This window comes from Sceloporus occidentalis, unplaced genomic scaffold (assembly GCF_023333645.1).
Source record: "Sceloporus occidentalis isolate IW3139 unplaced genomic scaffold, rSceOcc1.0.p SCAF_18, whole genome shotgun sequence".
Classification (NCBI taxonomy): Eukaryota; Metazoa; Chordata; class Lepidosauria; order Squamata; family Phrynosomatidae; genus Sceloporus; species Sceloporus occidentalis.
Window position 1 is genome coordinate 7087044 of NW_028316998.1, and position 24486 is coordinate 7111529.

At 40.7% G+C, this 24486-nt stretch overlaps 1 protein-coding gene across 1 annotated transcript in view; it reads left to right on the top strand.

The window, feature by feature from the left end:
- LOC149302560 (unconventional myosin-X-like) overlaps positions 1–24486 on the top strand; it is a 68700-nt gene that overhangs the window by 29962 nt on the left and 14252 nt on the right. The window contains exons 18-26 of the mRNA XM_089482207.1: positions 8357–8481; positions 8625–8739; positions 9648–9754; positions 11633–11847; positions 12096–12133; positions 13236–14126; positions 14912–15035; positions 17036–17279; positions 18919–19014. Coding sequence (XP_089338333.1) covers positions 8357–8481; positions 8625–8739; positions 9648–9754; positions 11633–11847; positions 12096–12133; positions 13236–14126; positions 14912–15035; positions 17036–17279; positions 18919–19014 — 1955 coding nt within the window. The remainder of the gene's footprint in view (positions 1–8356; positions 8482–8624; positions 8740–9647; positions 9755–11632; positions 11848–12095; positions 12134–13235; positions 14127–14911; positions 15036–17035; positions 17280–18918; positions 19015–24486) is intronic.

Here is a 24486-nt window from a genome sequence, read left to right on the forward strand (position 1 = left end):
ATATATGCATTCTACAATTTTGTTTCTTTTTGTATTTAAATTTGATTATTGAATAACACAAAAAAAGAAACACAGGTCACAAACATAGTAGGTTATAGAAGTCTATGATAGCCATGGCCGGACTGGGGGATGTGGAGGAATCCTTGGCATTTTTAGCCCGCCGACCATCCAATGATGTAAGTGCAGCCAGCTCACTTGTTGTGCGGCCGGGTTAGCAGATCAATGTTGGCCAGCGGCCCACCAGGCATTTACTTGTTTTACCAGATGGCCAGTCTGGGCCTGATACCTCTGGTGGACCAATGTTCATAGAGTAAAATCTTGCGTCACAGCTTTGCAGACTTCAAATAGATGACGTTTTCTTCATTTGCAGCAATTGATGAAACATGTACATTTTATTATACTTTACGCTTTATATTTTACACTTTTAGTCCAACTTGGGTAGGTTTGATCCTGCAAACTCACCTCTCGACGTTCACACAGACCCAACTGTGATAAGATATAAAAATGGTGGGCTTGGCTTTTGTGAATGAACCAAACCCGGAAGAGGTCTGGTGAATACAGAGGATAGTCAAATTTTAAAACAATATATTAAGTCATTCAGTGAATAACATGTATAACATGCTTAATGAGATGAAACGGAAACCTTGGTAATACACTTTCAATAATCAAATTAAAAAAATATCAGTATGACAAAAAGAAATGACACATGGACAGTTACATTTATGCTCAACAGAAAGCACCGTTACAAAAGAAAAACAGTTTGAAGTCTAATATAGACACATTTTTATCTTTATTGTGCTTGACCTAGATACAAGTGATTGGATTTCTGATATCTGTGTTGCTGCCTTGAATGGTTGCTCCAGATTTGTCCGAAACGAGGTACCTTTTTGAATGCTTTGAATGCACTTCATCACACCAGGCATTGAATGTCCCTTATGGAGCTGAAAACATGCGTTCAATCAGACAACAATGGCTGGGTTTTTAAAGTCAGGTACATTCAGTTATGTGCCTGCGAGGCTTGAGACATTGGAGAAATGACCATCTTAACCCATTCTGTGGCACACATATGTTACAAGAAGCCAAGAGCAGCCAACCTCTGCCAATCCACCATTTGTGGACTTTAACATCTATAATGTTCAGCCATTAGGCTTGCTGGGGATCTTTGGTAGTGTCAGCCACAGCTACTGGGGGGCCAAAAGTACTCTGTCATTCTAGCACGAGGGTCCACTTTACAGGTGGTAGGCAGACACTCTCGTGGCTTTTAAGATACCATTGTCCCCTGCATAATACTGTAGATGATATTTAGAACACATGAGACCAGTGATGTTTCTAGTACTTCTAAGAGCGTCCTGTCTGCTAATGTTTAATTTATTTATTTAAAAAATCTATCTTTTCTATGTGGTTTAGCTTACATCAAAATATTGCTTTTTCCACGTAACCGTAAGTATTCCCTACAATGTTTGTTTAGGCTAAAGGCAGGTGTTAGACTTGCACCATGCAATATTTGCAAGGTGTTCTGAGTTTTTCCACAGCTGGTATATACCTGTAAACGTTTGCTGATCACTCCAAAGGTAAAATGTGATTAATGAGTACATTTTGTGACTGTTTTTCTTTTCCACGCCTTGACAAAAGCGACTTCAAAAAATCTTTACACAGGCAGCATTCTCGCTGAAAAAAAATGTATGTTATATAGTGACAGCTTCTTTTTAACCTGTTGGTGCCACTGCAGAAAATGTTGCACCCACTCGGTAACGAGACTTCTATATAATGTGAATATTTCCAAAAATGTGTAGTTTTATATTTTATTAAATCAGATTTGTAATTTTCCCTCAAATCCTACGTTTGTAAAGGTTTGTTGAGGAGAGGGAGAAACTGATTAGGTAATGCTGCCTCTGTCACAATTACACTGATTGCTAAGCTATAGGTAGTTTCAACAAAAGGATTTATTTATGCTAAAAGCTGTGACAGAAACAGATGTCCCCTTCTCAAGAAAGTGTCCGAGTGAGATTTACTATATTTTGTGTCTATGCCATCTCCCTTTTGTGTGTACCAGCAGCCTAGCCTGCATCGGTGCTGGTTTTCCAAGGTGTTCATCAGACCATCAATAGAGTGTGTTACCTAAAACGCTGGATAATCGTACAACATGAAACATACACACATGATACCAGAGCAAAATGTTCTAATTCAGGTGTTTGTTCTGTGGTACTTTACATTGTTTAAGTGAATATTATAGTACTTTGGTGCAAGCAAGCACCAACAATGGACTATAAACCCAACCAGACCCTTGAGGTCTCAATTGTTCTAAGTAGCTGGGACAGGCCAATTGATAACTAAAACATATCTGTATAGTTACCTATAGGAATATTCAAATATAATATTCCGAACAAGCTTTGATCTCCCTAGCATCCTTAAAGCATTGGCTTCCCTTCTTCACACTAGTGCCATTCCCAGGGAGGTGCAGGAGGTGCAGTACCCTGAGAAGAAACCAGTCCCTCAACAGTAGAGTGACTTGTATGAGGGGCCAGTGGCCCATGTATTTAAGCATCCCCTGGGAGAGAGCTGCCAGAGATTATTGTATGAGAGAGAAAGAGGTCAATGCCTATTTTGGGACCAGACACCATTGCATATGGTCCCTCATGGTTTCTGTAAACTGTGCACAGGTATGACATCATGTTCCAGCATTCTGAACATAGACCTAGAAGAAGCAATTACATAACACGATTATCATAGCTAGAAGATTTTTCTGAACGCTATAACATGGGAAACTAGCTTTAATTCTCCTTGAAATTGCATAATATATAATTATTATTATTTGTAAATACAGATAGATTGAAATATGCAAATGATGCCCCTGTTTACTTTTGTAAAAAGGAGCAAACAAAGCTTTCTCAGGCTCTTAAGCTGTTTGCTGAGTGGTGACAGTATCCTGCAAGACCCATGGTAGCGTAGCAACTTGACGCTGGTGGTGTCCACAGTGGTGTTTTATTGCATTCCCCTTTTTCACGTATCATGTTTGGTCTATGGCCCATGTTTTTCCTTTCAATGCTAAACAAACAGGCTCGCAATAACAGTTGTAAGAACTCTACCAAATCTGTGTTTCCTAGCTAGGAATCAATCCCACGTCTCATGTACAGAATACGTTGCAGATGTGATAGGAGTAAGACTGGAAGTTATTCTTTTTACTTAGATATATATATATCTATTGTAAACCCCAGACTTCGCATAAGGATTTCCAACCAGCAAGTATTACATTTTGTGCGTCTGTTGGTTTAGTGAATGCATCTCCCAGTTAATTTCTGGGTAATACATTTCCTGCTTTGCCTTTTGTGCTGGGATAGACTCGTGGAAGAGCAGATGTCACGTAATGGGTTTCCAATGGCCTGTTTATCATGTTAATCTATCCTCCATCCACGGCTTTGATTGATTTTTTGGGGAAAGGATGAAGATGATCACTGACAATGGCAGCAGAGGGATGATAGATCATCACTACAGTGTGGAGATTTATCTTCAAGAGCATGGAATGAGCTTGACATTAGTCCATATCATTAACACATTAAGGATAGATAGAATTGATGTGGAGTCTTAGAAGGTTCAAGTTTGGAGGACCAAAAGGTTTATTGTACATTTAGCCTTTCCATCTTCTTAACATGAACCTAAATACATTTTGTTTATTGAATACAGCTAAGTATACTGTTTATATCATGCATCCATATTTGTAGTGCTATTGGCCTCAGAGCATCCAGTGGAAAAATCCACTGCATATGTATGCATAATGCATGATAACAAGTGACATGTCTTTCCTACTAATTAGAGAGACATTTAGACTTTTTATATATATATATATATATATATATATATATATATATGCATTATATGCACAATCCCTAAATTGGTGCTTGTTAGTTTTGCTGGTTTATTTTGGTGCAACAAGAATTTGTATAGGATGTCCTACATGTTATGGTGAAATTGTGAGCTTTCTTGTTTCCTTGTCTACATTTTGGACAGTAGGCTTATGGAGAAAAAAGCTTCAAAACAAACTATCACTATTTTGAGCAATTTCCCCCTATATCTATACATAACTCATATTATGTTATCTTGAGGTTCATTCAGTAAAACTTGAGGTAGAAGATTAGTTTGTGGTTTAGGGACAGTTGTGGTTTCGACACATTTATACATTATGAACGGCCATCTCTGGCAAGATTCTTCTGGTTTAGGAACTGGTCTAGCTGTGCATAGTAGTGCATATAGGTTAACTTTCAAGAAATCTCCCCATATAAACTATGCATAATATAGGGCAAAACAAAGCTTTTCCTGTAGCAAAAGCTCATAACCCATTGTGATGAGTTTAAACTTAAACCATCCTGCAAATTCTCGCTTTAGTGACTGATTAAGATGAAGCACTATGTAACTTAAACAATAGTAAATACAGTTTATTTGTTACTTTAAAAAAAGGCTCTCTGGGTTAAAAGTTTAATGATCCTTGGGGTTCTATAAAAAGGGCTTACGTATACACATACAGAACCCTGAATTATAGTTAGTATCCCAATGTTTACTCTGCTTTTTTGGGGAAGGATGTCAGACAGCAATATGTTTTCAGTGTAATGCAATTACACAGTTAGGTGGTTTGAGTCGAGAATATATTCTTCTATGCTTTTGGAGAGAGTAGTCTCGGTGCCAAGGTTGGCGCCTCATGGCTGTCTCAATTAAACCATGAATGTGTTGGCAAAGTGGAAAACAACTCATTAATCTGAAACTGAAAACATTAACCCTTTATGAGTCGTTGGAGATACATTGCCAAATGGTTCTTATATATTGTACATCTCATAAAGGGATACGTTGTTTAATTAAAAAGTGAATTGATTTGGCTTATACAGAAGAACTCTAAAAACACAGTCTATTAAGCAGTCTTTGTAACATACATACCCAGTAGCTGGCGTATCTGTTTTGTTCTGTGCAGAAAATAACTTCTACGTCTTTTAAGGTGAACAGGGGAGTGGTGTATCTATAATGTAAAAATGGCGATATAGCTGCAATTGATTAAGATGTTAATAGTTTGCAAACAAGACACACCCCACTAGATAACATCATTTTTCAATAAGTACAAAACCATGGCTATTATTATACATGAAAGGGCATGATTTATGTGCACAAAACCTTTGGTGAACCCAGTTAACATTGTTAGGCAGCCGGGAGAACACCAGACAAAGAAGAATGATGTGCTCCTCCAATTCATTCCCGTAACACAGCTCGTTTTATATAGCTTATGATGCTTGTAACGCTACTGAAACCGACATTGAATACTGTGTATAAAGCTAAAACTATGCTGTAGCTGTTATATGAACCCCCAAATGATGGGGGTACCACTGGTAGTTGTTCTTCCTCTGGAGTAATCCGGGGGATAGTCTGTCGTTTCCTACTAAGGGTTGGCAAGTCACCGTGGGCTCAAGCCAAATGCCTGACTTAGCACAGCTTTGCAGGAAGGAGAGAAGTCTTTAACGGTGGAAGGGAAATATATTTATATATGTTTGATAGTTTATTCTGGGTGTGGCTTTACTAAGCTTTTTATTTGACTTCATAACCAATTGTTAGCTATTTATACACACAATATTGTTAGATTTATTGCTGTCTATCCCTTTGATACACTCATACCTCCCAAGCATCCTGAACTCTTATTAAAAAAAGGGAAGGGGCATCAGGACTAAAGAGAAGGAAAAATGGTTTTGGATCCCAAAGATGGACTGTTGTCTGAACTGGCAACTGGCTCTTGACATCAGGTAGGTACTTATGGCCGCACAATGCAATCTCCCTTTGCTACTTGGTTCAGTAACTAGACGAGCTAGGGCAGCAAAGGCATAGCGTATCTCCTTGAAATATACTGTGATTTGCTGTAGAAAGGCTGATATTTTAATTACAAAATAAACAGTATTGTAGATTGTTCCTTTACATGAGATGTGTGTGCTTTGATGAGGTCTTGGATTTGTCAGATGTAAATTGCTGTTTATGGTTTTAGATTTTTCAAATTTCCGCTGCTAATATCAACTTGGATAATTGGTTTACTCAGTGTTACGTGTTATTTAACCTTGATAAGTGAAGTTGGACCCTTGTTTCATGAGTTGTGTGCACAGAATAGAGGCACTTTCCTTATGTTCTGTTGCAAAAGCTTCTAATATATATCTAATATTTAATACTGTGCAGTAAAGAATATCTGTATTGTTTTTCTTCAAATTTTACAATTTTGTAGACAAACCCATGGTGTATACCTTATGTGTTTACCATGAGATAAGGCATCTGAATTGTTCTTGGGGTCTACTGATGATTATTCCTCCCCGTTAAGATTATTCTTCCTCATTATGCTGCTGATTGTTAATTGGTTCAGGCAGTCTTTGTAAGGGTGCAATGACAAAAAGAGATATAACTTCATTTGTTTGCCAACTTTTGACATAGATCTTGGTTTCCCTGTTCACGATGAAGGCTGTGCCGGCTTGATACAGATGCTCTTTAGTGTACATGAGCGCCAGATCTCTGATCTCCCAAACCACCTCCCCTGGGACAATGCCTCCCCAGGGAGCTTGATTGCTCAGTAGGGTGATCTGCCTCTGGGCAGAGGGGTTGCCACTCTAGGTTTAGTCGACCTGGCCCAAAAAACACAACTGTTCCAAGAGTTAATAGAATTTCACATGACTTTATCCTCCCCCGTTGGAATACCACATCTGTGGGGACTGGACTTGCTTCGTAGAGCTCAAATAACTGACCATATAAATTCACAATCAGATAGAAGAGAACCGAATCTATCTGTTTTGGGGTTAATAACTCTTTTGCTTTGATGAATGAAAAGTAATTGTGTAGGTACATTAACATACTGATATTATGTACGCACACCAGCCTCTGTTAATTGTGTATTAAAAATATACTTACAGCTTAGATTTTAACCACTTAATTGCTCCTTCTATGCACGGCTTAGCCTTCCGGCAGGAAAACAGTTAAAAGCACTTCCCTCTTCTCCTTTTGGAGCGATTCGGAATGGCTGTTAGCTTTAGTCGGCTCATTTCTGAAGGTTGGAGAGGCCCTACAAAAGCATCATATGAATGCAATGCCCTTCCTGAGAATGGGAAGGGTTTCTATGGTGACCGAGCACCTTTTAAAGCATGGGACTGCTCTTCATTATCCGCCACTCTCTTCATCTAACTGGTAAAGGTCAGTGTCCCTGTTGTTCTCTGTCCAAATCTGAGTGCCGGAGGAGGAGAATGGGGGAGACCTAGACATCTCAGCAACCCTACTGTGTTTAGGTGAAAGAAATGCTAGCTCTTTCCTTGTAACGTGTAAAATCAGAATTGAATGCATCTCTCTACGGAGTGCTGTTAAAGCATAAACACAGGTAAGATTATTTGGGGGCGGGGGGGAGTGCATATTTAAATAATGTATTTTCTTTGCCCCTAGCCCTTTAGCTTTGTTATCTTTGGAGCTCCTGGCATGTCCTGGGGATTTACTCATTTAGCTTTGTTAAAACCACACAGATTATGTGTAATCTTTGCAGGTATCTGATACATTTTAGATTCACCATTTATTTCAATATATAATAATATAGTGATGCTTACTGACAGTAAATAAGACCTAACATTAAGCGCTGGTACAACTTGAAGAATAGAGAACATATGGCAGGCTGGTGACTTGCGTTGAGGTCTTCAGGGACTCACAAAGTTCTCTGAACAGATAATAAACTTTAAAGACTGATTGTTGCTTTTCCCAGAAGTCATCAAAGTGGAATAAGCACACACCTCAAACCGAACAGCTCTGCAGCCAGTTTTAACACACTAATCACTCTGCTTTTTCAAGCCGGAATAGTACAGAAGGATCTAGTTTTGGTGATGTCTATCAGCCTGGGGTGAAATAAAGCAGGTCACTGTAGGAGCAGTGAGTGAATGTTGCCTACAAGATCACTGACAGCAAACACGTAGCACCTGTCAGTCAGCCGTGGCGGCTATCAGCAGCTCCAAAATTGATTCTTGGGGATACAAGTGTTACAATCGTATGAAGTCCACTGTTCTCTGTAACGGTTTGATTATGTTCACGATTGAGACATGAAGATTGCATGAAACAAGTGAACACGTTTCACTTCTACTCTGAAGAACGGCTTGACTAAGCAATTTTTATTCATATACTTGAAAATGGGCTGTCTTTACGATCAGTGGGGAAAAAGCAAACAGCGCTTTTATGGTAAAGGAGCGGTTACTTCAAAGACTACAGTACTCAGAGCGTTATACACAAATAACCATGAAGGAGAAGCTCTGAATAATTATGCACAAAGACTGATGGTGGATATCCTTTAATCCAATGTACTATTCTTTTTCTTCTACAGATGCCGGACCAGTTCGATCAGATGTTGGTTCTCAACCAGTTAAGGTACTCAGGGATGCTGGAAACAGTCAGGATCCGCAGGGCTGGCTTCCCAGTCAGGAGACCTTTTCATGATTTTTATTTGAGGTATGGATAGTTTCACTGTTCTAAATGTCAAAATCAATTCATCGCAGCATTTTACATACTTGTGTTCGTGTCTATTTTGCAAGTATCGTAGAAGGTAGTTCATTTCTAAAATTGAACTTTGCTAACGTGTTGACATCAAACAGGTATAAAGTCCTAATGAGAAACCTGAATCTTCCTGAGGATTTGAAAGGGAAGTGTGAGGTGCTACTTCATCTTCACGACACAACCAATACTGACTGGCAGCTTGGAAAAACCAAGGTAACTTGCATATTTACTATGACAGTGATGGGACAAGTGAGCTCCAAAACAATGTGGGTTTTGTTGCCAGTCCTTTGAGTGTTTGTAAAATAATTAAGTGTGTTTAGTTGGAAATATCTTGTTGTCCCCAAGGCGTCCCCTAGTGAAGATTTACAACTTCTACTTGGGCCACCAGGCTAGCTCATGAACAAGCACGGGTCATAAAGCTAAACATTAATTGATCCACTTTTGCTCACCTGAGTGTATAGATATATATTATATATATATATATTTATTATTTTGTAATGTGCTTGTCTACTGACAATGTGGGGAAAGAAATGGTTGCCATTACTCTTGGTTCTTTGTTAACCTACTTTCTTGATAATTCTTTTACATCCCACCTGTCATAAATATTGTAACCAGCTTTATGTGTTATCATCAGTTACGGTGCAAAATAAACTTTCGCCAAACGTCTCAGAACTTTCCATTTCTGGCCAGAACCATCCTTACAGTATATGTGGATTGAAACGTTTCCTTTGTAATTTTACAAGCGAATAAGTCTTATAAACAGGAATACTGTTTTCAACAGTTCTGATTTTTAAAGTATTATGTTTTCACAGTCTGCATATTAGCCATTTTATGTGTTCTAGCCCAACCTACTAGACAAGCATATTGCCTGTCTGTGGTAAACAATAGAATGGCTCAGTCTTAAGCACCAAACCTGACACTCTGAGTAATGAAAGTCTACAAAGTACACACGGAACCCACTCAGTGTGGTGTTCGAACACGCAACATATGACATCGCTGACAACAGTGGCAGACTCCATTCTTACCTACACTTTTATATATATAATGCTCATGGAGAAAATGATTTATTTTTTGTTTTATGCATGGGATTTCCCTTTTAATATATGTTTTGTTAAATGTAGGTGTTTCTGAGGGAGTCCCTGGAACATAAACTGGAGAAACAGCGAGAAGTTGAAGTGTATAAGGCTGCTTTAATAATCCAGTCCCACATTATGGGATTTGTGGCAAGGTGAGTAAAACATATTTCTTTTAAAATGGACTGCTATATCCAGACTGACAATATACTGTATTTTTTTACCTTTTGGTTTCTACAATCAACATGCTTTTCCTTATTAATTCATATTAATACCGTGTGTTCCCCAGAAAAGTTCTACATCACAGAAACTAGGGATTTCTAACATCAGTTTTAAAGTTCCCCAACACATTTTCAGGATCCCCTTTTTTATGAGCACAGGTGGATATTTTAGAATGCGTGGGGCTGATTCACATGTACTCCTGCCTGGAGATGGAAGACATGCGATGTTGCAGCTTATATGCAGCCCAGCTACACACCAGGTGGTTACATCTGCTGTCCTTTGTGAATTTTGTAAATTATTTTCAGCATTCACATATGATTACTGAAGCACACAAAGTTGTGCGTTATGTCCCCGGGGAAGAGACTGGCGTGCCTTACCCATTGAATAAACATTATGAATGCCCCCTCTTGACCCGCTGTCATACTGGACACTCTGGCAAGGCGTTTGCTCCTCTAGCAGCTGGAAATAAGATTCTTTTAAAAATCATGGCTCTTCTGTAGCGTTAATAGACCATATCAATTCAATTTCGTATTAAGGTGTCTCTAAGCATCTGTGCATAAGATCAGCTGCTTGGTTATGTTGCATATTGAGTGCTTGTGCAACACTTTTTGTATTTGTCTCCGTATAGAGATGGGCTGCTCTAGTATACATTTTACCCCACGTACATTCAGTTCTTTAATATTGTTATACAATTTATATATATATATATATATACGGTATATATATATATATGTATTCACAGTATTATCATAAAACACAGCAATAACATCAATTGAAAAATGTCCCTCCTTAATTAGAGAAATATTCTTATTATTATTTTATGGTAAAATATCTAAATTATCTAACATTAAAATAATAATTGAGCTTGTCTTAAGTAAGAATAGTGAAGTCAAGTTCCTTTTTAATGGAACATTTTAAAACTTAAAGGGACAGTATCATGAAAATGGTTGTTTCACCTAATTCTCCATGGCTTGAGTTCTCTAAAGACATTTAATTTGTTTTAAAACTTTTGTAATAGGGAACAGACCCACGTGCATGCTTTGGTTGGCAAACAAAGCATACATTATGTTTTTTTTTTGTTTTTGTTTTTTGCATTATTTCCCTTTACACAATCACTATACAACATGTTATTGCATTTAATCGTGTCCCTTTAAATAAACGGTGAATAGCCTATTTATTGCTGATTATCTGTGACATCATCCTTTCGTCTGTGCCAAAATAAAAAGAATCTAAAAATATAATAGGGGTGTCTGTTGATAGTTGTAGGCTGTGTTGTGTTGTTTATTATAAAATGTCTGCTTAACAAAATGCCATAGTTTGTGCATTAAATCCAGGGCAGTACTCCGCATCTGTTTACTTTGTATGTCATCAGAAAGTCAATAGTGACCAGTTCAATAGCTGTTTGCATAATGAGATTATCTCCTTTCATGTGCATATGAGCTGTAGCCATACATACAGGACAATATGTCACCCAGAAAGCCACCCCACTGTGTGTAATTACTTTCTCTGTAAGCATGGCATATATCAGAGCCCTTCTCTTTCTCTTCCAAAGCAGTCAAGTCAGTATCAATAAACAGTGCAGTGTTAAACATTAGCTTAGCTGGGATCCAGACACTACAAAGTCCTTGCATTATTTCCTCGGTGAGTGTAAGCCAAGATGCAGTAATTGTGTCTGGACGGTACAGTGACACCTTGTCACCTGTTTATTTATTGCCACCACACCGCCATGAGTTAAATGAGATGCAGAGAGAGGATGGATGATGTCCTATCGAATCACTTTTATGGATTGGGTCTCTTCCTTGTTTTCTCAGAAAGCAGTACAGAAAGATACTTCACTGCGTGGTGGTTATACAGAAGAACTATCGAGCGTATAGCTGGAGGACAAAATTTCTGCGTCTTAAAAAAGCTGCACTGACCTTCCAGAGACAGCTGCGGGGCCAGTTAGCCCGTCGTCTGTACAAACAGCTACTGGAGCAAAAGCACAGAGAAGAGGAAGAGAGGCGGAAAAGAGAGGAAGAGGCGAGGAGAAAAAGAGGGGAGGAGGAGAGGCTGAGAAGAGAAGAGGAAGAAAGAAAAAGAAAGGAGGAAGAAGAGAAGATAAGGAAAGAAACTGAAGAAAGGTATGTAACCAGACGAACTAATGTCCTACAGGCTACAGTTTTGCTATTACTTATTAATTATTATTATTAATATTATTAATATTATTCTTATTTTATAGCAGAAATTGATCCAAAAAACAAAGTAACACTGTTATTCTGTTTTACGTTTTAAGGGAAAAACAGAGGCAGGAAGAAGAACGTTTAGCCAGACAGGTAAATCTAATATAATCATCTGTGTATTTTTAAAAGCTAAAAACTGTGGACATTCCATTTTAACAAAGGTTGATTCACCCTTGCCTGAAAATCTGCTTCAAAGCATTTGTCAGCAAACAGGTCAGTTGTATACAGTATATATGCCGACCGACCTGTGCACTCAGGATAAACACATGTTAGGTGGCCAGGTGCTAAACCAATCCCTTGGATGTGACCTCTCCTTTCAATCTAGTCCATTTATATACAAACCTGGATGCTTAACCCTTTATGGTTAAGCTGTCTTGATTTTGTTTTATGTTTATATTGCTGTCACTGACATGTTCTTTTTATTTTAATCCATTTATAAATAAATGCAATCATATTTATTTAAAGAGACCTCTTGTTTCATATATGACAAGGCTATTTAAATAAGGGAGATCTTCTATTCAATGCACTGGCCTTTATTCTCACTGGCTTACAATCTAGAGGTTAACGTTATTTGTTTTACTTCATAGAGGTACATTTATATATGATATGATTAAAGTTATTTAACTTGCCCGTATTGAATATAAAGTCAATTCATAAGATATTGACTCATTTTGTAAAGTGAATTTCTCAGTTTACTATTCATTCAATCAGTTTTACTATGGCCAAAATCAATTTAGATCCCATCTATTAGGTCTGGGTTTGTGGATCTCTGGCACCAAGAGTTGAAAGACATTCTTAACACCAGATCTGGGCGATAACACACCCTCATATTGTATTCAGTCCAAGTACACAGAACCTAGATAAGCTTGTATTCATGCGGGCTGGGAGGATAAGAAAGACAAACACATTAACCTTTTTACAAGAATAACTAAACTGTGAAATTGTTATAATACCACACCATAAAGCCCAACGATAATATGCATTTTAGTTTATAGACCTTGTCCTCAGAGAATACCCGTAAGATCACCTTTCCCAGAATGTACTTGGCATCTTTCTGTTTCCAGACCTTTAGAACAAGGTGGCAATATTTTTTTACTTTATATATATATATACATATGTACATTTTTTACTTAAATATGTATATTGTTGTACTGCTATGGTTTAACTCTTTGTTTTTCAGACTGAGGAGGCAAAGAAACAGCAGGAACGTGCTGCCATGCTGGAAGCCCAAAAAGAAGCTACACTAAAGTGTGAGCTGGAGAGACAGAGAGAGAGCAAGCAAGTGGAAGAAATCCTCCGTCTGGAGAAAGAAATTGATGACCTACAAAGAATAAAGGAGAAGCAGGAACTCTCTCTTACAGAAGCATCATTACAAAGACTCCATAAACTCCGGGATGATGAGCTAAAACGCCTAGAAGAAGAAGCCTGCAAAGCAGCTCATGAGTTCTTGGAGTCACTGAACTTTGATGAGATTGATGAATGTGTGAGAAACATTGAAATGTCCCTCTCTGTAAGTGATGGATTTTCAGATGAACTATCCAAAATAGCTGGGATTGGCAACAGTGAAAAACCAACCTTCAATTTCAGTCAGCCATACCCAGAAGAGGAGGTGGATGAGGGCTTTGAAGCCGATGATGACACATTTAAAGATTCCCCTAACCCTAGTGAGCATGGACATTCGGACCAGAGAACTAGTGGCATTAGGACCAGTGATGATTCTTCAGAAGAAGATCCTTACATGAATTATACCTTAGGACCATCAACCCAAGGTGCGCCCAGCAACACATTAGTTCCTCCTGGGCAAAACTCAGGAATCCTTAAAAACTCATCTGGTGAAGTGTCAGCGTATTGTGTGCCAGAAAATGTGTCCAGTAAACCCCAGATACCAGGAAGCCTCGTAGCTCCTGGAGGAGACTATAATTATGACCGTAACATGGATTATGAAGATGGAGCTATCACATCTGGGAGCAGTGTGGCTTTCTCCAACTCACAAAGCAGCCAGTGGTCTCCAGACTATCACTGCTCTATTGGAACATACAATAGCTCTTCTGCATATCGGTTTAGCTCAGAAGGAGCTCAGTCATCAGTAAGTTCCTCATCTCATTTTTGTAAATAATTTCTTTACAACTATGTGTGTTTTGAATTGCTCATTTACATTAAGGAGGAACTTAAGTCGTGTGTTGAAGGAAAACATATCTATTGTGGCATTCACTATTCTCAAGAGATTTTAATGATTTGCTATGCAAATATAGCAAGCTTCATCAAGCATGAAAAACAAAAAATAAATATAGATCCTTTCTGTTGGTTTTGTGAATGAAATAGAATTAATGTTAACACTTAAAATCCTTAGTATGAAGTACATTTCGTATGGTTACAGGATATTGCTGTTTTGCTGTTTTTACACTGCAATTGTTAGCTGAAGTTATCTTAGAAATTAAGTGCTCAAAAAAGGGAAGCAATTTTTGGATATCCCAGTGTGTGCCCAGGCAACTCAATAAAGAATTCATTAAATGACTTATTCTCAGCCATCGATACCCAGAATTTCTTGCCTCTGTGTGGCCCACAAGGCCCAGAGTTAAATACTGCTGTTAGATGATAAGGCTTGTGGTGTTCTCTGGTATGCTAAGGGCCTTATGAAAAGGCCATCTACAACTAGACAAACAATACCATGGGTGCTATCTCATGAAATGATTTCTTTAGCAGATTAATCAGAATACCTTAATCAGTAGGGTCAGCTATTTCCGAAATACAAAGGCTTTTTAACGTGTTAATGGCCAGCTGTAAATACCCATCATACACTTTTCATATTGGACAACACCAAGATCCTGGAGGTTCTGCGGTCTTTTGACCAAATGGTTTTTTTCTTTGCAGTTTGAAGACAGTGAAGATGACTTTGATTCCAGGTTTGACACAGATGATGAACTTTCCTACAGAAGGGATTCTCTCTACAGCAGTGTCAGTCTACCTTATTTCCACAGCTTTTTGCACATGAAAGGTAGGTCGCAGCCAAACACAGTATTATGCGTCTAACAGTATATAGGCATTAATACTAAGACCTAAGTGCATCATGCTACCTACTCTTACAGGCAATGGTACTAGAGGTTCATGACAATATCTGCTGTGCAGCGATAGGTCTTGGGCCACCAAGGGTCTAGAATTTATGAATACTCCGGTCAACGAGAAACCCATAATTCCTGGACTGTTCTTCAGAACCACGAGTATTTTAGTGTGTTGGAGAACTGAACGCATTTAAAAGGGAATTAAACATCAGAGATACCATGTATACATTTTCTATGAACACACTAAGGTGTGGAAAAATATAGGATGAACAACTAGTTAATCAATGCCTTAAAGATATCATGGGTTTATAACAGCACATGTGTATTTATCATACATCATTTTCTCTGTAAAGTTGTTAGAAAATGATATTTTATATACCAGTTACAAACAGAAAGATATCCGTTAGCATATTTTGCCCTGGTTCTTACTTGTCTAAAATATCATGAGAGGGATTAGAACTGCATTCTATTTAAGTCAGACAGCCATAAAAACAAAGCAATTGTAAAAACAGGCAGAATAGTAAAGATAAAGACAGCTTACAATACAAAACATTTTTCCTTTGGGTTATTCAGAGATGTCAGACTTAAGAAACTAACATATCACAAGGAGCAGACGCCCAACAAAGAACAAAAGACTGGTATATCAGTAAATAATGGCGATCTTGTAATGGATATGTAGAATTAAGAACGCAAACATAGCTCTGTGCATCTGACGTCAATGTACAGGAAACTATTTATTTGGACCTCAAGCAGAATTCCCAGTCCAAGTCTGTCACACTTGTTTGTATAACAGATGGAAGAAGTGACTGTCAATCAGTTATTGTCCTTATTCCTCATCCATATGGTTCTAGACAATTGTCATTACTGGCACCAGAATAATGTGACAGTCAAAATTGTTTTACAATATTCTATATAAAATCACGATTGTTTTTTGTTAAAAATATTGTCACCTATGTTTTACCAAATGACTTTCGAAATTGCAATTTCATTAAATCCATCTAATGCCACAATTGTTCTGAATACCGTAAGACCGCTAACATTTTTGATCATTGGCTTTGTCTTATGTTCTTGAGAGCCTTATGCTAATACTTAATCACTATGTTATCCACTACTTTTTCACCAAAGAAATACAGTCTTGCATTATATTTATAAAAAATACTATATTCTGTCTAGATTTTACTTTACATATATTGCAATTTAAGCTTTTTCGAGCATAAGTAAAATAGATTTATATAAAAATAAAATTCTTAGTTGGAAAATGATACATTTTTTTCTATGTCACCTTATTTATTGGCTTACCTAAAACAGTCCAGTTTGCTAAATCGCAACTGGTTAGATATCAGTGCTATGTTATCTTATTATCTGTGCAATCCATTTTTAAAACAATCCTAAACACCACATGCTCATTTCTATACATTGTATACAGTGTTTTTACAATGGTTCTTATCTGTCATCAAATTCTATGTTCCTATGAATGCTACTTAGGAGGTTACCACCTGTTAGCACTCAGGAACTTAAACCGTGTGCATTATCACTCATGTGATAAATGGTCACACACAAAATCCCAATGCCTTCTCTATGGTGGATTAGCTCCACAAATCTGCTAAAGCTTTTGTAACCCTGTAAAATAGTTGAGTCTAATAATAACGGAAAATCGATGAAAACCTTTGTACTTCTATAGGTAATTTGAAAGTTGTTGACCATGGAGCCTAGAAGTATTCTTCCCCTTTAGGGTAAAATTGACATTTGCTAAAAAGGAAGATTTGTTTGTCTTCCTCTAGATCAATGCAGTTGGGGGAACATTGAACTACACAGGCTTATGTCTTTTTTAACCCTTACTAACTATATAAGTGTAAACTATCTTTCCTTTGGAGTCTGGTTATTTTGAACCTGATACTGCAGACTGTTCATGTTGACCGTGTTACTTCTCTGTCAGGTGGGGTTATGAACACATGGAAGAAGAGATGGTGTGTGTTGAAGGATGAAACGTTCCTGTGGTTCCGATCCAAGCAGGAAGCGTTGAAGCAAGGCTGGCTTCATAAAAAGGGTGGTGGGTCATCTACGCTGTCCCGGAGGAACTGGAAAAAACGCTGGTTTGTTCTTCGTCAGTCCAAGCTGATGTATTTCGAAAATGACAGTGAAGAAAAACTGAAGGGAACTTTAGAGCTTCGACAAGCTAAGTATGTATTACATGAGAGAATGTGCAGATGTTTGATTATGTTTTGCTTTGGGTAGACTTTAGACATGACGAGAGTATATTTCTTTTGTGATAAGTTGGAAAATAACCTTAACTCTATTCAGACATTATTTAAGTGTATTGTCTCAGTTTTAAATTTGATGATCCCAAGCTCCATCATATATGGTCTTTATCTTCTTGGCATCTAGAACAATTGGTACACATTACTACTATGTTTAGGAGGATAATGTAGACTTCAGAGAAACACTTCAAAGTTATCCTGGGATTCAACAGTCATCAACCCATGGAAGTGAAGTTAGATAAAATATATTGAAAGTGTTGCAGCCCAAATTCAGCATGATGTGAAAAGGTTTCCTACCTTCCAATCACCTTAAAGATGTGTAACCCATGTCACGGGTAAATATTTCAAACACATTCTCAGGTTAAATCATCTGTCTTTCAAATCTAATTCTCATGACCAGTGCAGGTACCCAGTAACCAGTTTTCTGATCACTTATACTCCGTTGTGTATATGGCTACATAGATGGATCATCATGGGCTGTATTTTATTTTTAAACTACGCAAGTATTTTAAGTAGTGTAGGATGTTAGTTAGAGAGGAACATTTGATATTAGGCACCAGAAAACCTGCAGCTTATTCTTAGAAGCAGCCTGGCCTAAGGAGCCAGACAGTCTTTGCTGCTATTTCAGTGAATATATGTTTTCAATGGAAAATGCGTCCCTGTAAACGTGCCCTGGTGGAAAATAGACATCGGTTATATTATCCGGCAGGCATAAAAATAAAGCTACATCGCAAAGGTCACCGTACTTTTATTGTCGGTTTGGAAATGTCTATGGTGTTTACCGGTACAAATGACAGTGTGTTCTCTTAAATAAGAAGTTCTGAAGGCTCCAGCACCGACTAACGATTAAATAAAGGGATTTTGTTTGAGTTAAGCCAATTTGTATAAATACAGTAGTATGTGATCTAATAAGCATATTGAATATGCAGTATAGAGTTAAAATGTAAAATCAGGAGGATTTACGCTGTGTTCCCTGTCTGATACCTAACACTACATGCAACCATTCGTAAAGGCCTTTTTTAACAGTGTGACACCCTAGGATCATAATTACACCAACATTCAGACAAATGATTGCTTTGCGGAGCTCTTCGACAAACAGCGCTCTCTTTTTTGGCAAGTGTCCTATTGAGTTAGTCTTTGTGACACATCATGGACATCTTAAAGTATATAATAGTGGATAGAAAATCATTAGAATCTTCACAGTTTGTGATGTAATCATAGTTTTTTTACTCTTTTGGTCAAGAATGGATAGGCTAACCCAGTAAAGCAACAGTTTATCCCTAGTGACATCATGCATAGTGATGTCATCAAGTTGTAATTTTCAAATAGTGTTGCCAAGTGGTCAAAGTGGGTGCAAGATGGTATGGCTGCGAAGTGGGGTGCTTGGGCACTGTTACTAATATGCTATGTTGAGGCCACTTTTTTTTTTGAACTGCAAATAACCTCTTTAGTGAATGGATGCCTATAAGTTGTATTTCCCATCTAGCTCCATCTTATTTAAATGTGTGTAAATTACAAATACAGTGGATTCCATCTGACAGTTGTTACTTCTTTTTTTTAGAGAGATTATTGATAATACTGGCAAAGAAAATGGGATTGACATAACGATGGATAGTCGGACTTACCATTTAATTGCTGAGTCTCCTGAGGATGCAAGGTAAGATACATTTATAGTAATCAATTCTGCTGTAGAGTGGATAACAGCAGGCAGCTTTAATGTCTTTGTTGAATTATATTATATATCCAAATGCCGGCTCAGCATTCTGGTAGTGATTGCAGAGCAGCAGTCGGAGAGCCAAAGCTGCTTAACCCTGGTATATTTTCTTCACATGCTGTACTCCCTTTTCCTTGTTACATTAAGGCTCTCACACTATTTGGTCTTGTTAAATGGTACACACCGTATAGAAATACCCTTTCTCCAGGGAAAAATGTATTAGGGTGTGAGAAGTGGGGTCACTTTCACTGTATGTCAGGGTCCGGCTACCCGTTGCGGTAACCGCCGGGGTCCGGCTACCCGTTGCGGTAACCGCCGGGGTCCGGCGACCCGATGCGGTACCCGCCGGGGTCCGGCGACCCGATGCGGTACCCGCCGGGGTCCGGCGACCCGACGCGGTCTCTTACCTGGATGCCCGCTACCCGCGGGCATCGGATCCGGCTTTCGCTAGGCGCGCGCGCGCGCGCCCTCTATTACCTTTATTGTTCCCCGAACAAGGTTCGCGGGAACTCGCCGCTGTAGCCTCCCACTCGGGGGCGGAGCTTCCCCCGAGCGGCAAGTTTAAAACCAAGCACTGAGCTTTGCTCAGTGCTCAGTTATTGTGCTTCCCTGCTACATCCTGAGTGCGCCTTCCTAGTGATTCTCCGTGTACCTACTTGGCTTTCCTTTGACCTCGCTCCTGCCTGACCCTTATCTGCTAAACGCCTCTGCCTGCATATTGAGCTCTGCTCCCTATTGAACTGGTCCTTCCTGATTCCTGCTCCTGACATAATAACTGAGCCCTGATGGAGCCCGCAGGATTTACAGAGGCACTAACTACCCTGTCTCAGCAAATGACAGCTATGACACAATCATTCCAAGACATGCAGACCAACCAACATCACCTTCAGCAACAGGTGCATCAACTTCAGCTTCATCAGGGAGCTGCATCCGAGGCTGCCGCTTCTCCTCCTGTTCCAGCCCCGGAGGGAGTTCCGGCCTTCGAACCTGCTATTCCGCTTCCTGATAGATTTGCGGGAGATCGTACCAAATACCGTACATTCATTACCTCCTGTCAAATCCTGTTTAATTTGAGGCCCAGAACCTATGCTACGGACTATGTTAAGGTTCACACAGTCATCGCCCTCCTGGCGGATGAACCTCAGATGTGGGCACATAATTTGATCCACACCCAAAACTCGGTCCTGGATTCCTGGCCTTCTTTCAGGCAGGCTCTGGACACCCTCTACGATGACCCTTTTAGAGCCTCTACTGCCACTTCCACTTTAAGAGACCTTAAGCAAGGGAGAAGACCAGTGGAGGAGTATATCACCGAATTCCGTCGTCTTGCTCTCGACTCTTCCTGGAATGAGGCTGCATTACACGACCAATTTCGTTGGGGTCTCTCGGAGGCTGTTAAGGACGAGCTGGCCCGTACTACTACCCCTACCGGTTTGGAAGACTTTATTACCCTCGTCACCCTGATTGATCGCCGCCTTCGTGAAAGACGGAGAGAACGGTTGGCTACCACCTCTGCCGGGCCTCCGGTGCGTTCTCTACTTCCATCTCCTGCACCTTCCTCCCAGGAAGAACCTATGCAGATTGGCATCATCAGAGGTCCTTTGTCAGCTGCGGAGAAGGAACGTCGCCGGACTTTGGGATTGTGCCTGTATTGCGGCAGACCTGGGCATATTTTCAAGGACTGCAGAGCCAGGGCTCGCCACGCTAAGGGTAAGAGGCCTATAGCTCATCTTCAACTGCATGCTGATCAATTACCTGCCACATCTGCTTACCTTTCCCTCTCCGTGTCATTACAGTGGAATAAAGGAGCTGTTAGCCTTTCAGCCATGATCGACTCCGGAGCCAGTGGTAACTTCATCGACTCCACGTATGTTCAGACTCACTCCATCCCTACTCAACGAAAGAAGCACCCCCTCTCCATTTTGCTAGTCGATGGCAGTCCCTTAAAGACCGGTCCTATTGTCTTGGAGACCATCCCTCTGCTCGTCAAGTTGGGAGACAGACATGTGGAATCTCTTCACTTCGACGTTGCTCCTTCTCCTATTTCTCCTATTATATTGGGACTTCCCTGGCTTCGTACCCATAACCCTTGTATCAACTGGGAGACGGGGGTATTCCGCTTTACCTCGCATTTCTGCAACCAGACCTGCCTGTCTCCTACTACGGTTTGCATCTCCCAGTCGGCCACCAACCTTCAAGGGTTACCTGCACCATATCGTCAATTTTCGGATGTTTTTGAGAAGAGAAGGGCCGAGACTCTACCCCCATTTAGGCCGTACGACTGCCCCATCGAATTGTATCCCGGTTCAGCCATTCCCTTCGGTCGGATCTATCCGTTGTCGGAACCTGAACTCGCTGTTCTTAAAGACTATGTCGAGGATAACCTCGCCAGGGGATTTATCCGTCCTTCCACATCCCCGGCGGGTGCTGGCATATTTTTCGTACACAAGAAAGATGGCAGTTTACGTCCGTGTGTTGATTACCGCGAACTTAACAATATCACTGTAAAAAATCGCTATCCTCTACCACTTATACCGGAATTAATTGAGCATGCTCGCTCGGCTAAAATCTTCACCAAGATTGACCTGCGGGGTGCCTACAACCTAGTGAGGATTCGGGAGGGAGATGAGTGGAAAACCGCGTTCAGGTGTCGCTATGGCCACTTCGAATACCGAGTGATGCCCTTTGGACTTTGTAATGCTCCAGCCACATTTCAGCATTTCGTTAACGATGTTTTTCGTGATATCCTGGATCACTTCGTTATCATATATCTGGACGACATCCTCATCTTTTCTGCCACCCTGGAACTTCACCGAGAGCATGTTCGTCAGGTGCTTACCAGATTAAGAACTCATGGCCTATATGCTAAATTAGACAAATGTATGTTCGAGGTACAAAGCGTGGACTTTTTGGGCTACATCCTTTCTCCAACCAGCATCCAAATGGATCCCAAGAAAGTCGAAGCCATCCTCCATTGGCCACCACCTACGGATCGTAAAGGAGCGCAACGATTTATTGGGTTCGCTAATTATTACCGAAAGTTCATTAGAGACTTTTCCAAACACATACAACCCATCACAGCTTTGACCTCCAAGACCACTTCATTCATCTGGTCAAAGGCAGCTCAACAAGCGTTTGACTTTCTTAAAACAAGGTTTGTCTCCGCTCCAATTCTTCAAATGCCTAACCCTCAAGTTCCTTTCATTCTTGAGGTTGACGCCTCTGACTCTGCCGTAGGAGCGGTTTTATCCCAAAGACAAGCCAAAGATGAACAATTACACCCTGTGGCCTACTTTTCACGTACTCTGTCCCCCGCCGAGAGGAATTATTGCGTTGGGGAACGGGAACTATTAGCTATAAAACTGGCCCTTGAAGAGTGGAGACATCTCCTGGAGGGTGCTCTACACCCAGTGACTGTATATACAGATCATAAAAACCTTGAATATCTACGATCAGCTAAACGGTTACAACCTCGCCTGGCTAGATGGGCTCTGTTTTTTATTCGTTTTCAACTACACATCACCTATCGGCCTGGTTCACGTAATGTAAAAGCTGATTCTTTGTCTCGTATGTTTGAGGCACCTGTGAAAGATCCCGCGCAACAGGATACAGTGTTACCAACCACTCATTTCATTTCTCTCACACATACCATTTGGAACTGCGTACGTGAACATTCAAGAGGCCACAACTCGGAGACGTCCACTTTAATAAGACGCCAAGGATTATACTACCACCGGGGGCGCATCTATGTTCCTCCTGAGGCTCGTTTACAGATCCTTCAAGCTCATCATGACTCCCCATTTGCCGGTCACGGGGGCATTCATCAGACCATAGACTTGATCCAGCGGATGTTTTGGTGGCCGGTTCTTCATAAGGACGTTCGAAGATACGTCGCTTCATGCAACACCTGTGCTCGTGCCAAGGAGGCTCCTAAAAGTCCGACAGGTCTCTTACAGCCTCTTCCTGTGCCCTCTAATCCTTGGACAGACATCTCAATGGACTTTATTACAGATCTCCCACAATCGGATCATTTTACCACCTTGCTGGTGGTTGTTGACCGGTTCACGAAGATGTCACATTTTATTCCCTATAGGCGCCTTCCTTCTGCCACCGAGACGGCCGCTTTATTCATTAAGGAGATTTTCCGACTACACGGCTTACCTGGGAGAATCGTCTCTGACCGAGGATCACAATTTACCTCGCATTTTTGGAGGGCATTTTGCACTCAACTTCACATGAGCCGTAACCTATCCTCCGCCTACCATCCTCAGAGTAATGGACAAACAGAGCGAACTAATCAGACGCTCGAACAATATCTGAGGTGCTATACTACGTATTTACAAGACGATTGGAGCCAATACCTACCACTCGCTGAATTTGCTTACAATAATCACATCCACCGCTCAATTCAGACATCTCCTTTCTTTGCCTCATACGGATATCACCCCTCCATGCTACCTGGAGCACCGATCCTCAGCCCAGTACCCTCGGTTGCCGAACATGTCAAACGTATGTCAAGAACTTTCGTACATTTACGCAAGACCTTGGTTGAGGCTCAACACCGCTATAAAGACTTTGCAGATCGTCACCGGAGAGCAGCCCCATCCTACCAACTTGGAGACAAGGTCTGGCTGTCCACAAGACATCTTAAGTTGACTTGTCCTACGCAGAAGTTGGGTCCCAAGTTCATTGGTCCTTTCCCTATTGTACGATTTATCTCCTCCTCGGCAGTAAAATTACAATTACCATCATCTTTATCCATCCACCCAGTTTTTCATGTGTCCCTAATTAAACCTTGGGTCATGAACCCATTTCCCGGGAGACATGCTAGTCCTCCCCCACCAGTCACCGTCAACGATTCCCCTGAATACGAGGTTAAGGAGATCCTGGATTCGCGTTTATTTCGCAACCATTTGCAATACTTGATCCGATGGACAGGCTATGATCCCAGCGAGGACTCTTGGGAACCTGCCAATTCGGTCCATGCTCCCGCTCTAGTTTCCTCCTTTCACCGACGGCATCCCGATCGCCCTGGTCCTCGTACAGGCCGGAGGCCTTCCGTTAGGGGGAGGAACTGTCAGGGTCCGGCTACCCGTTGCGGTAACCGCCGGGGTCCGGCTACCCGTTGCGGTAACCGCCGGGGTCCGGCGACCCGATGCGGTACCCGCCGGGGTCCGGCGACCCGATGCGGTACCCGCCGGGGTCCGGCGACCCGACGCGGTCTCTTACCTGGATGCCCGCTACCCGCGGGCATCGGATCCGGCTTTCGCTAGGCGCGCGCGCGCGCGCCCTCTATTACCTTTATTGTTCCCCGAACAAGGTTCGCGGGAACTCGCCGCTGTAGCCTCCCACTCGGGGGCGGAGCTTCCCCCGAGCGGCAAGTTTAAAACCAAGCACTGAGCTTTGCTCAGTGCT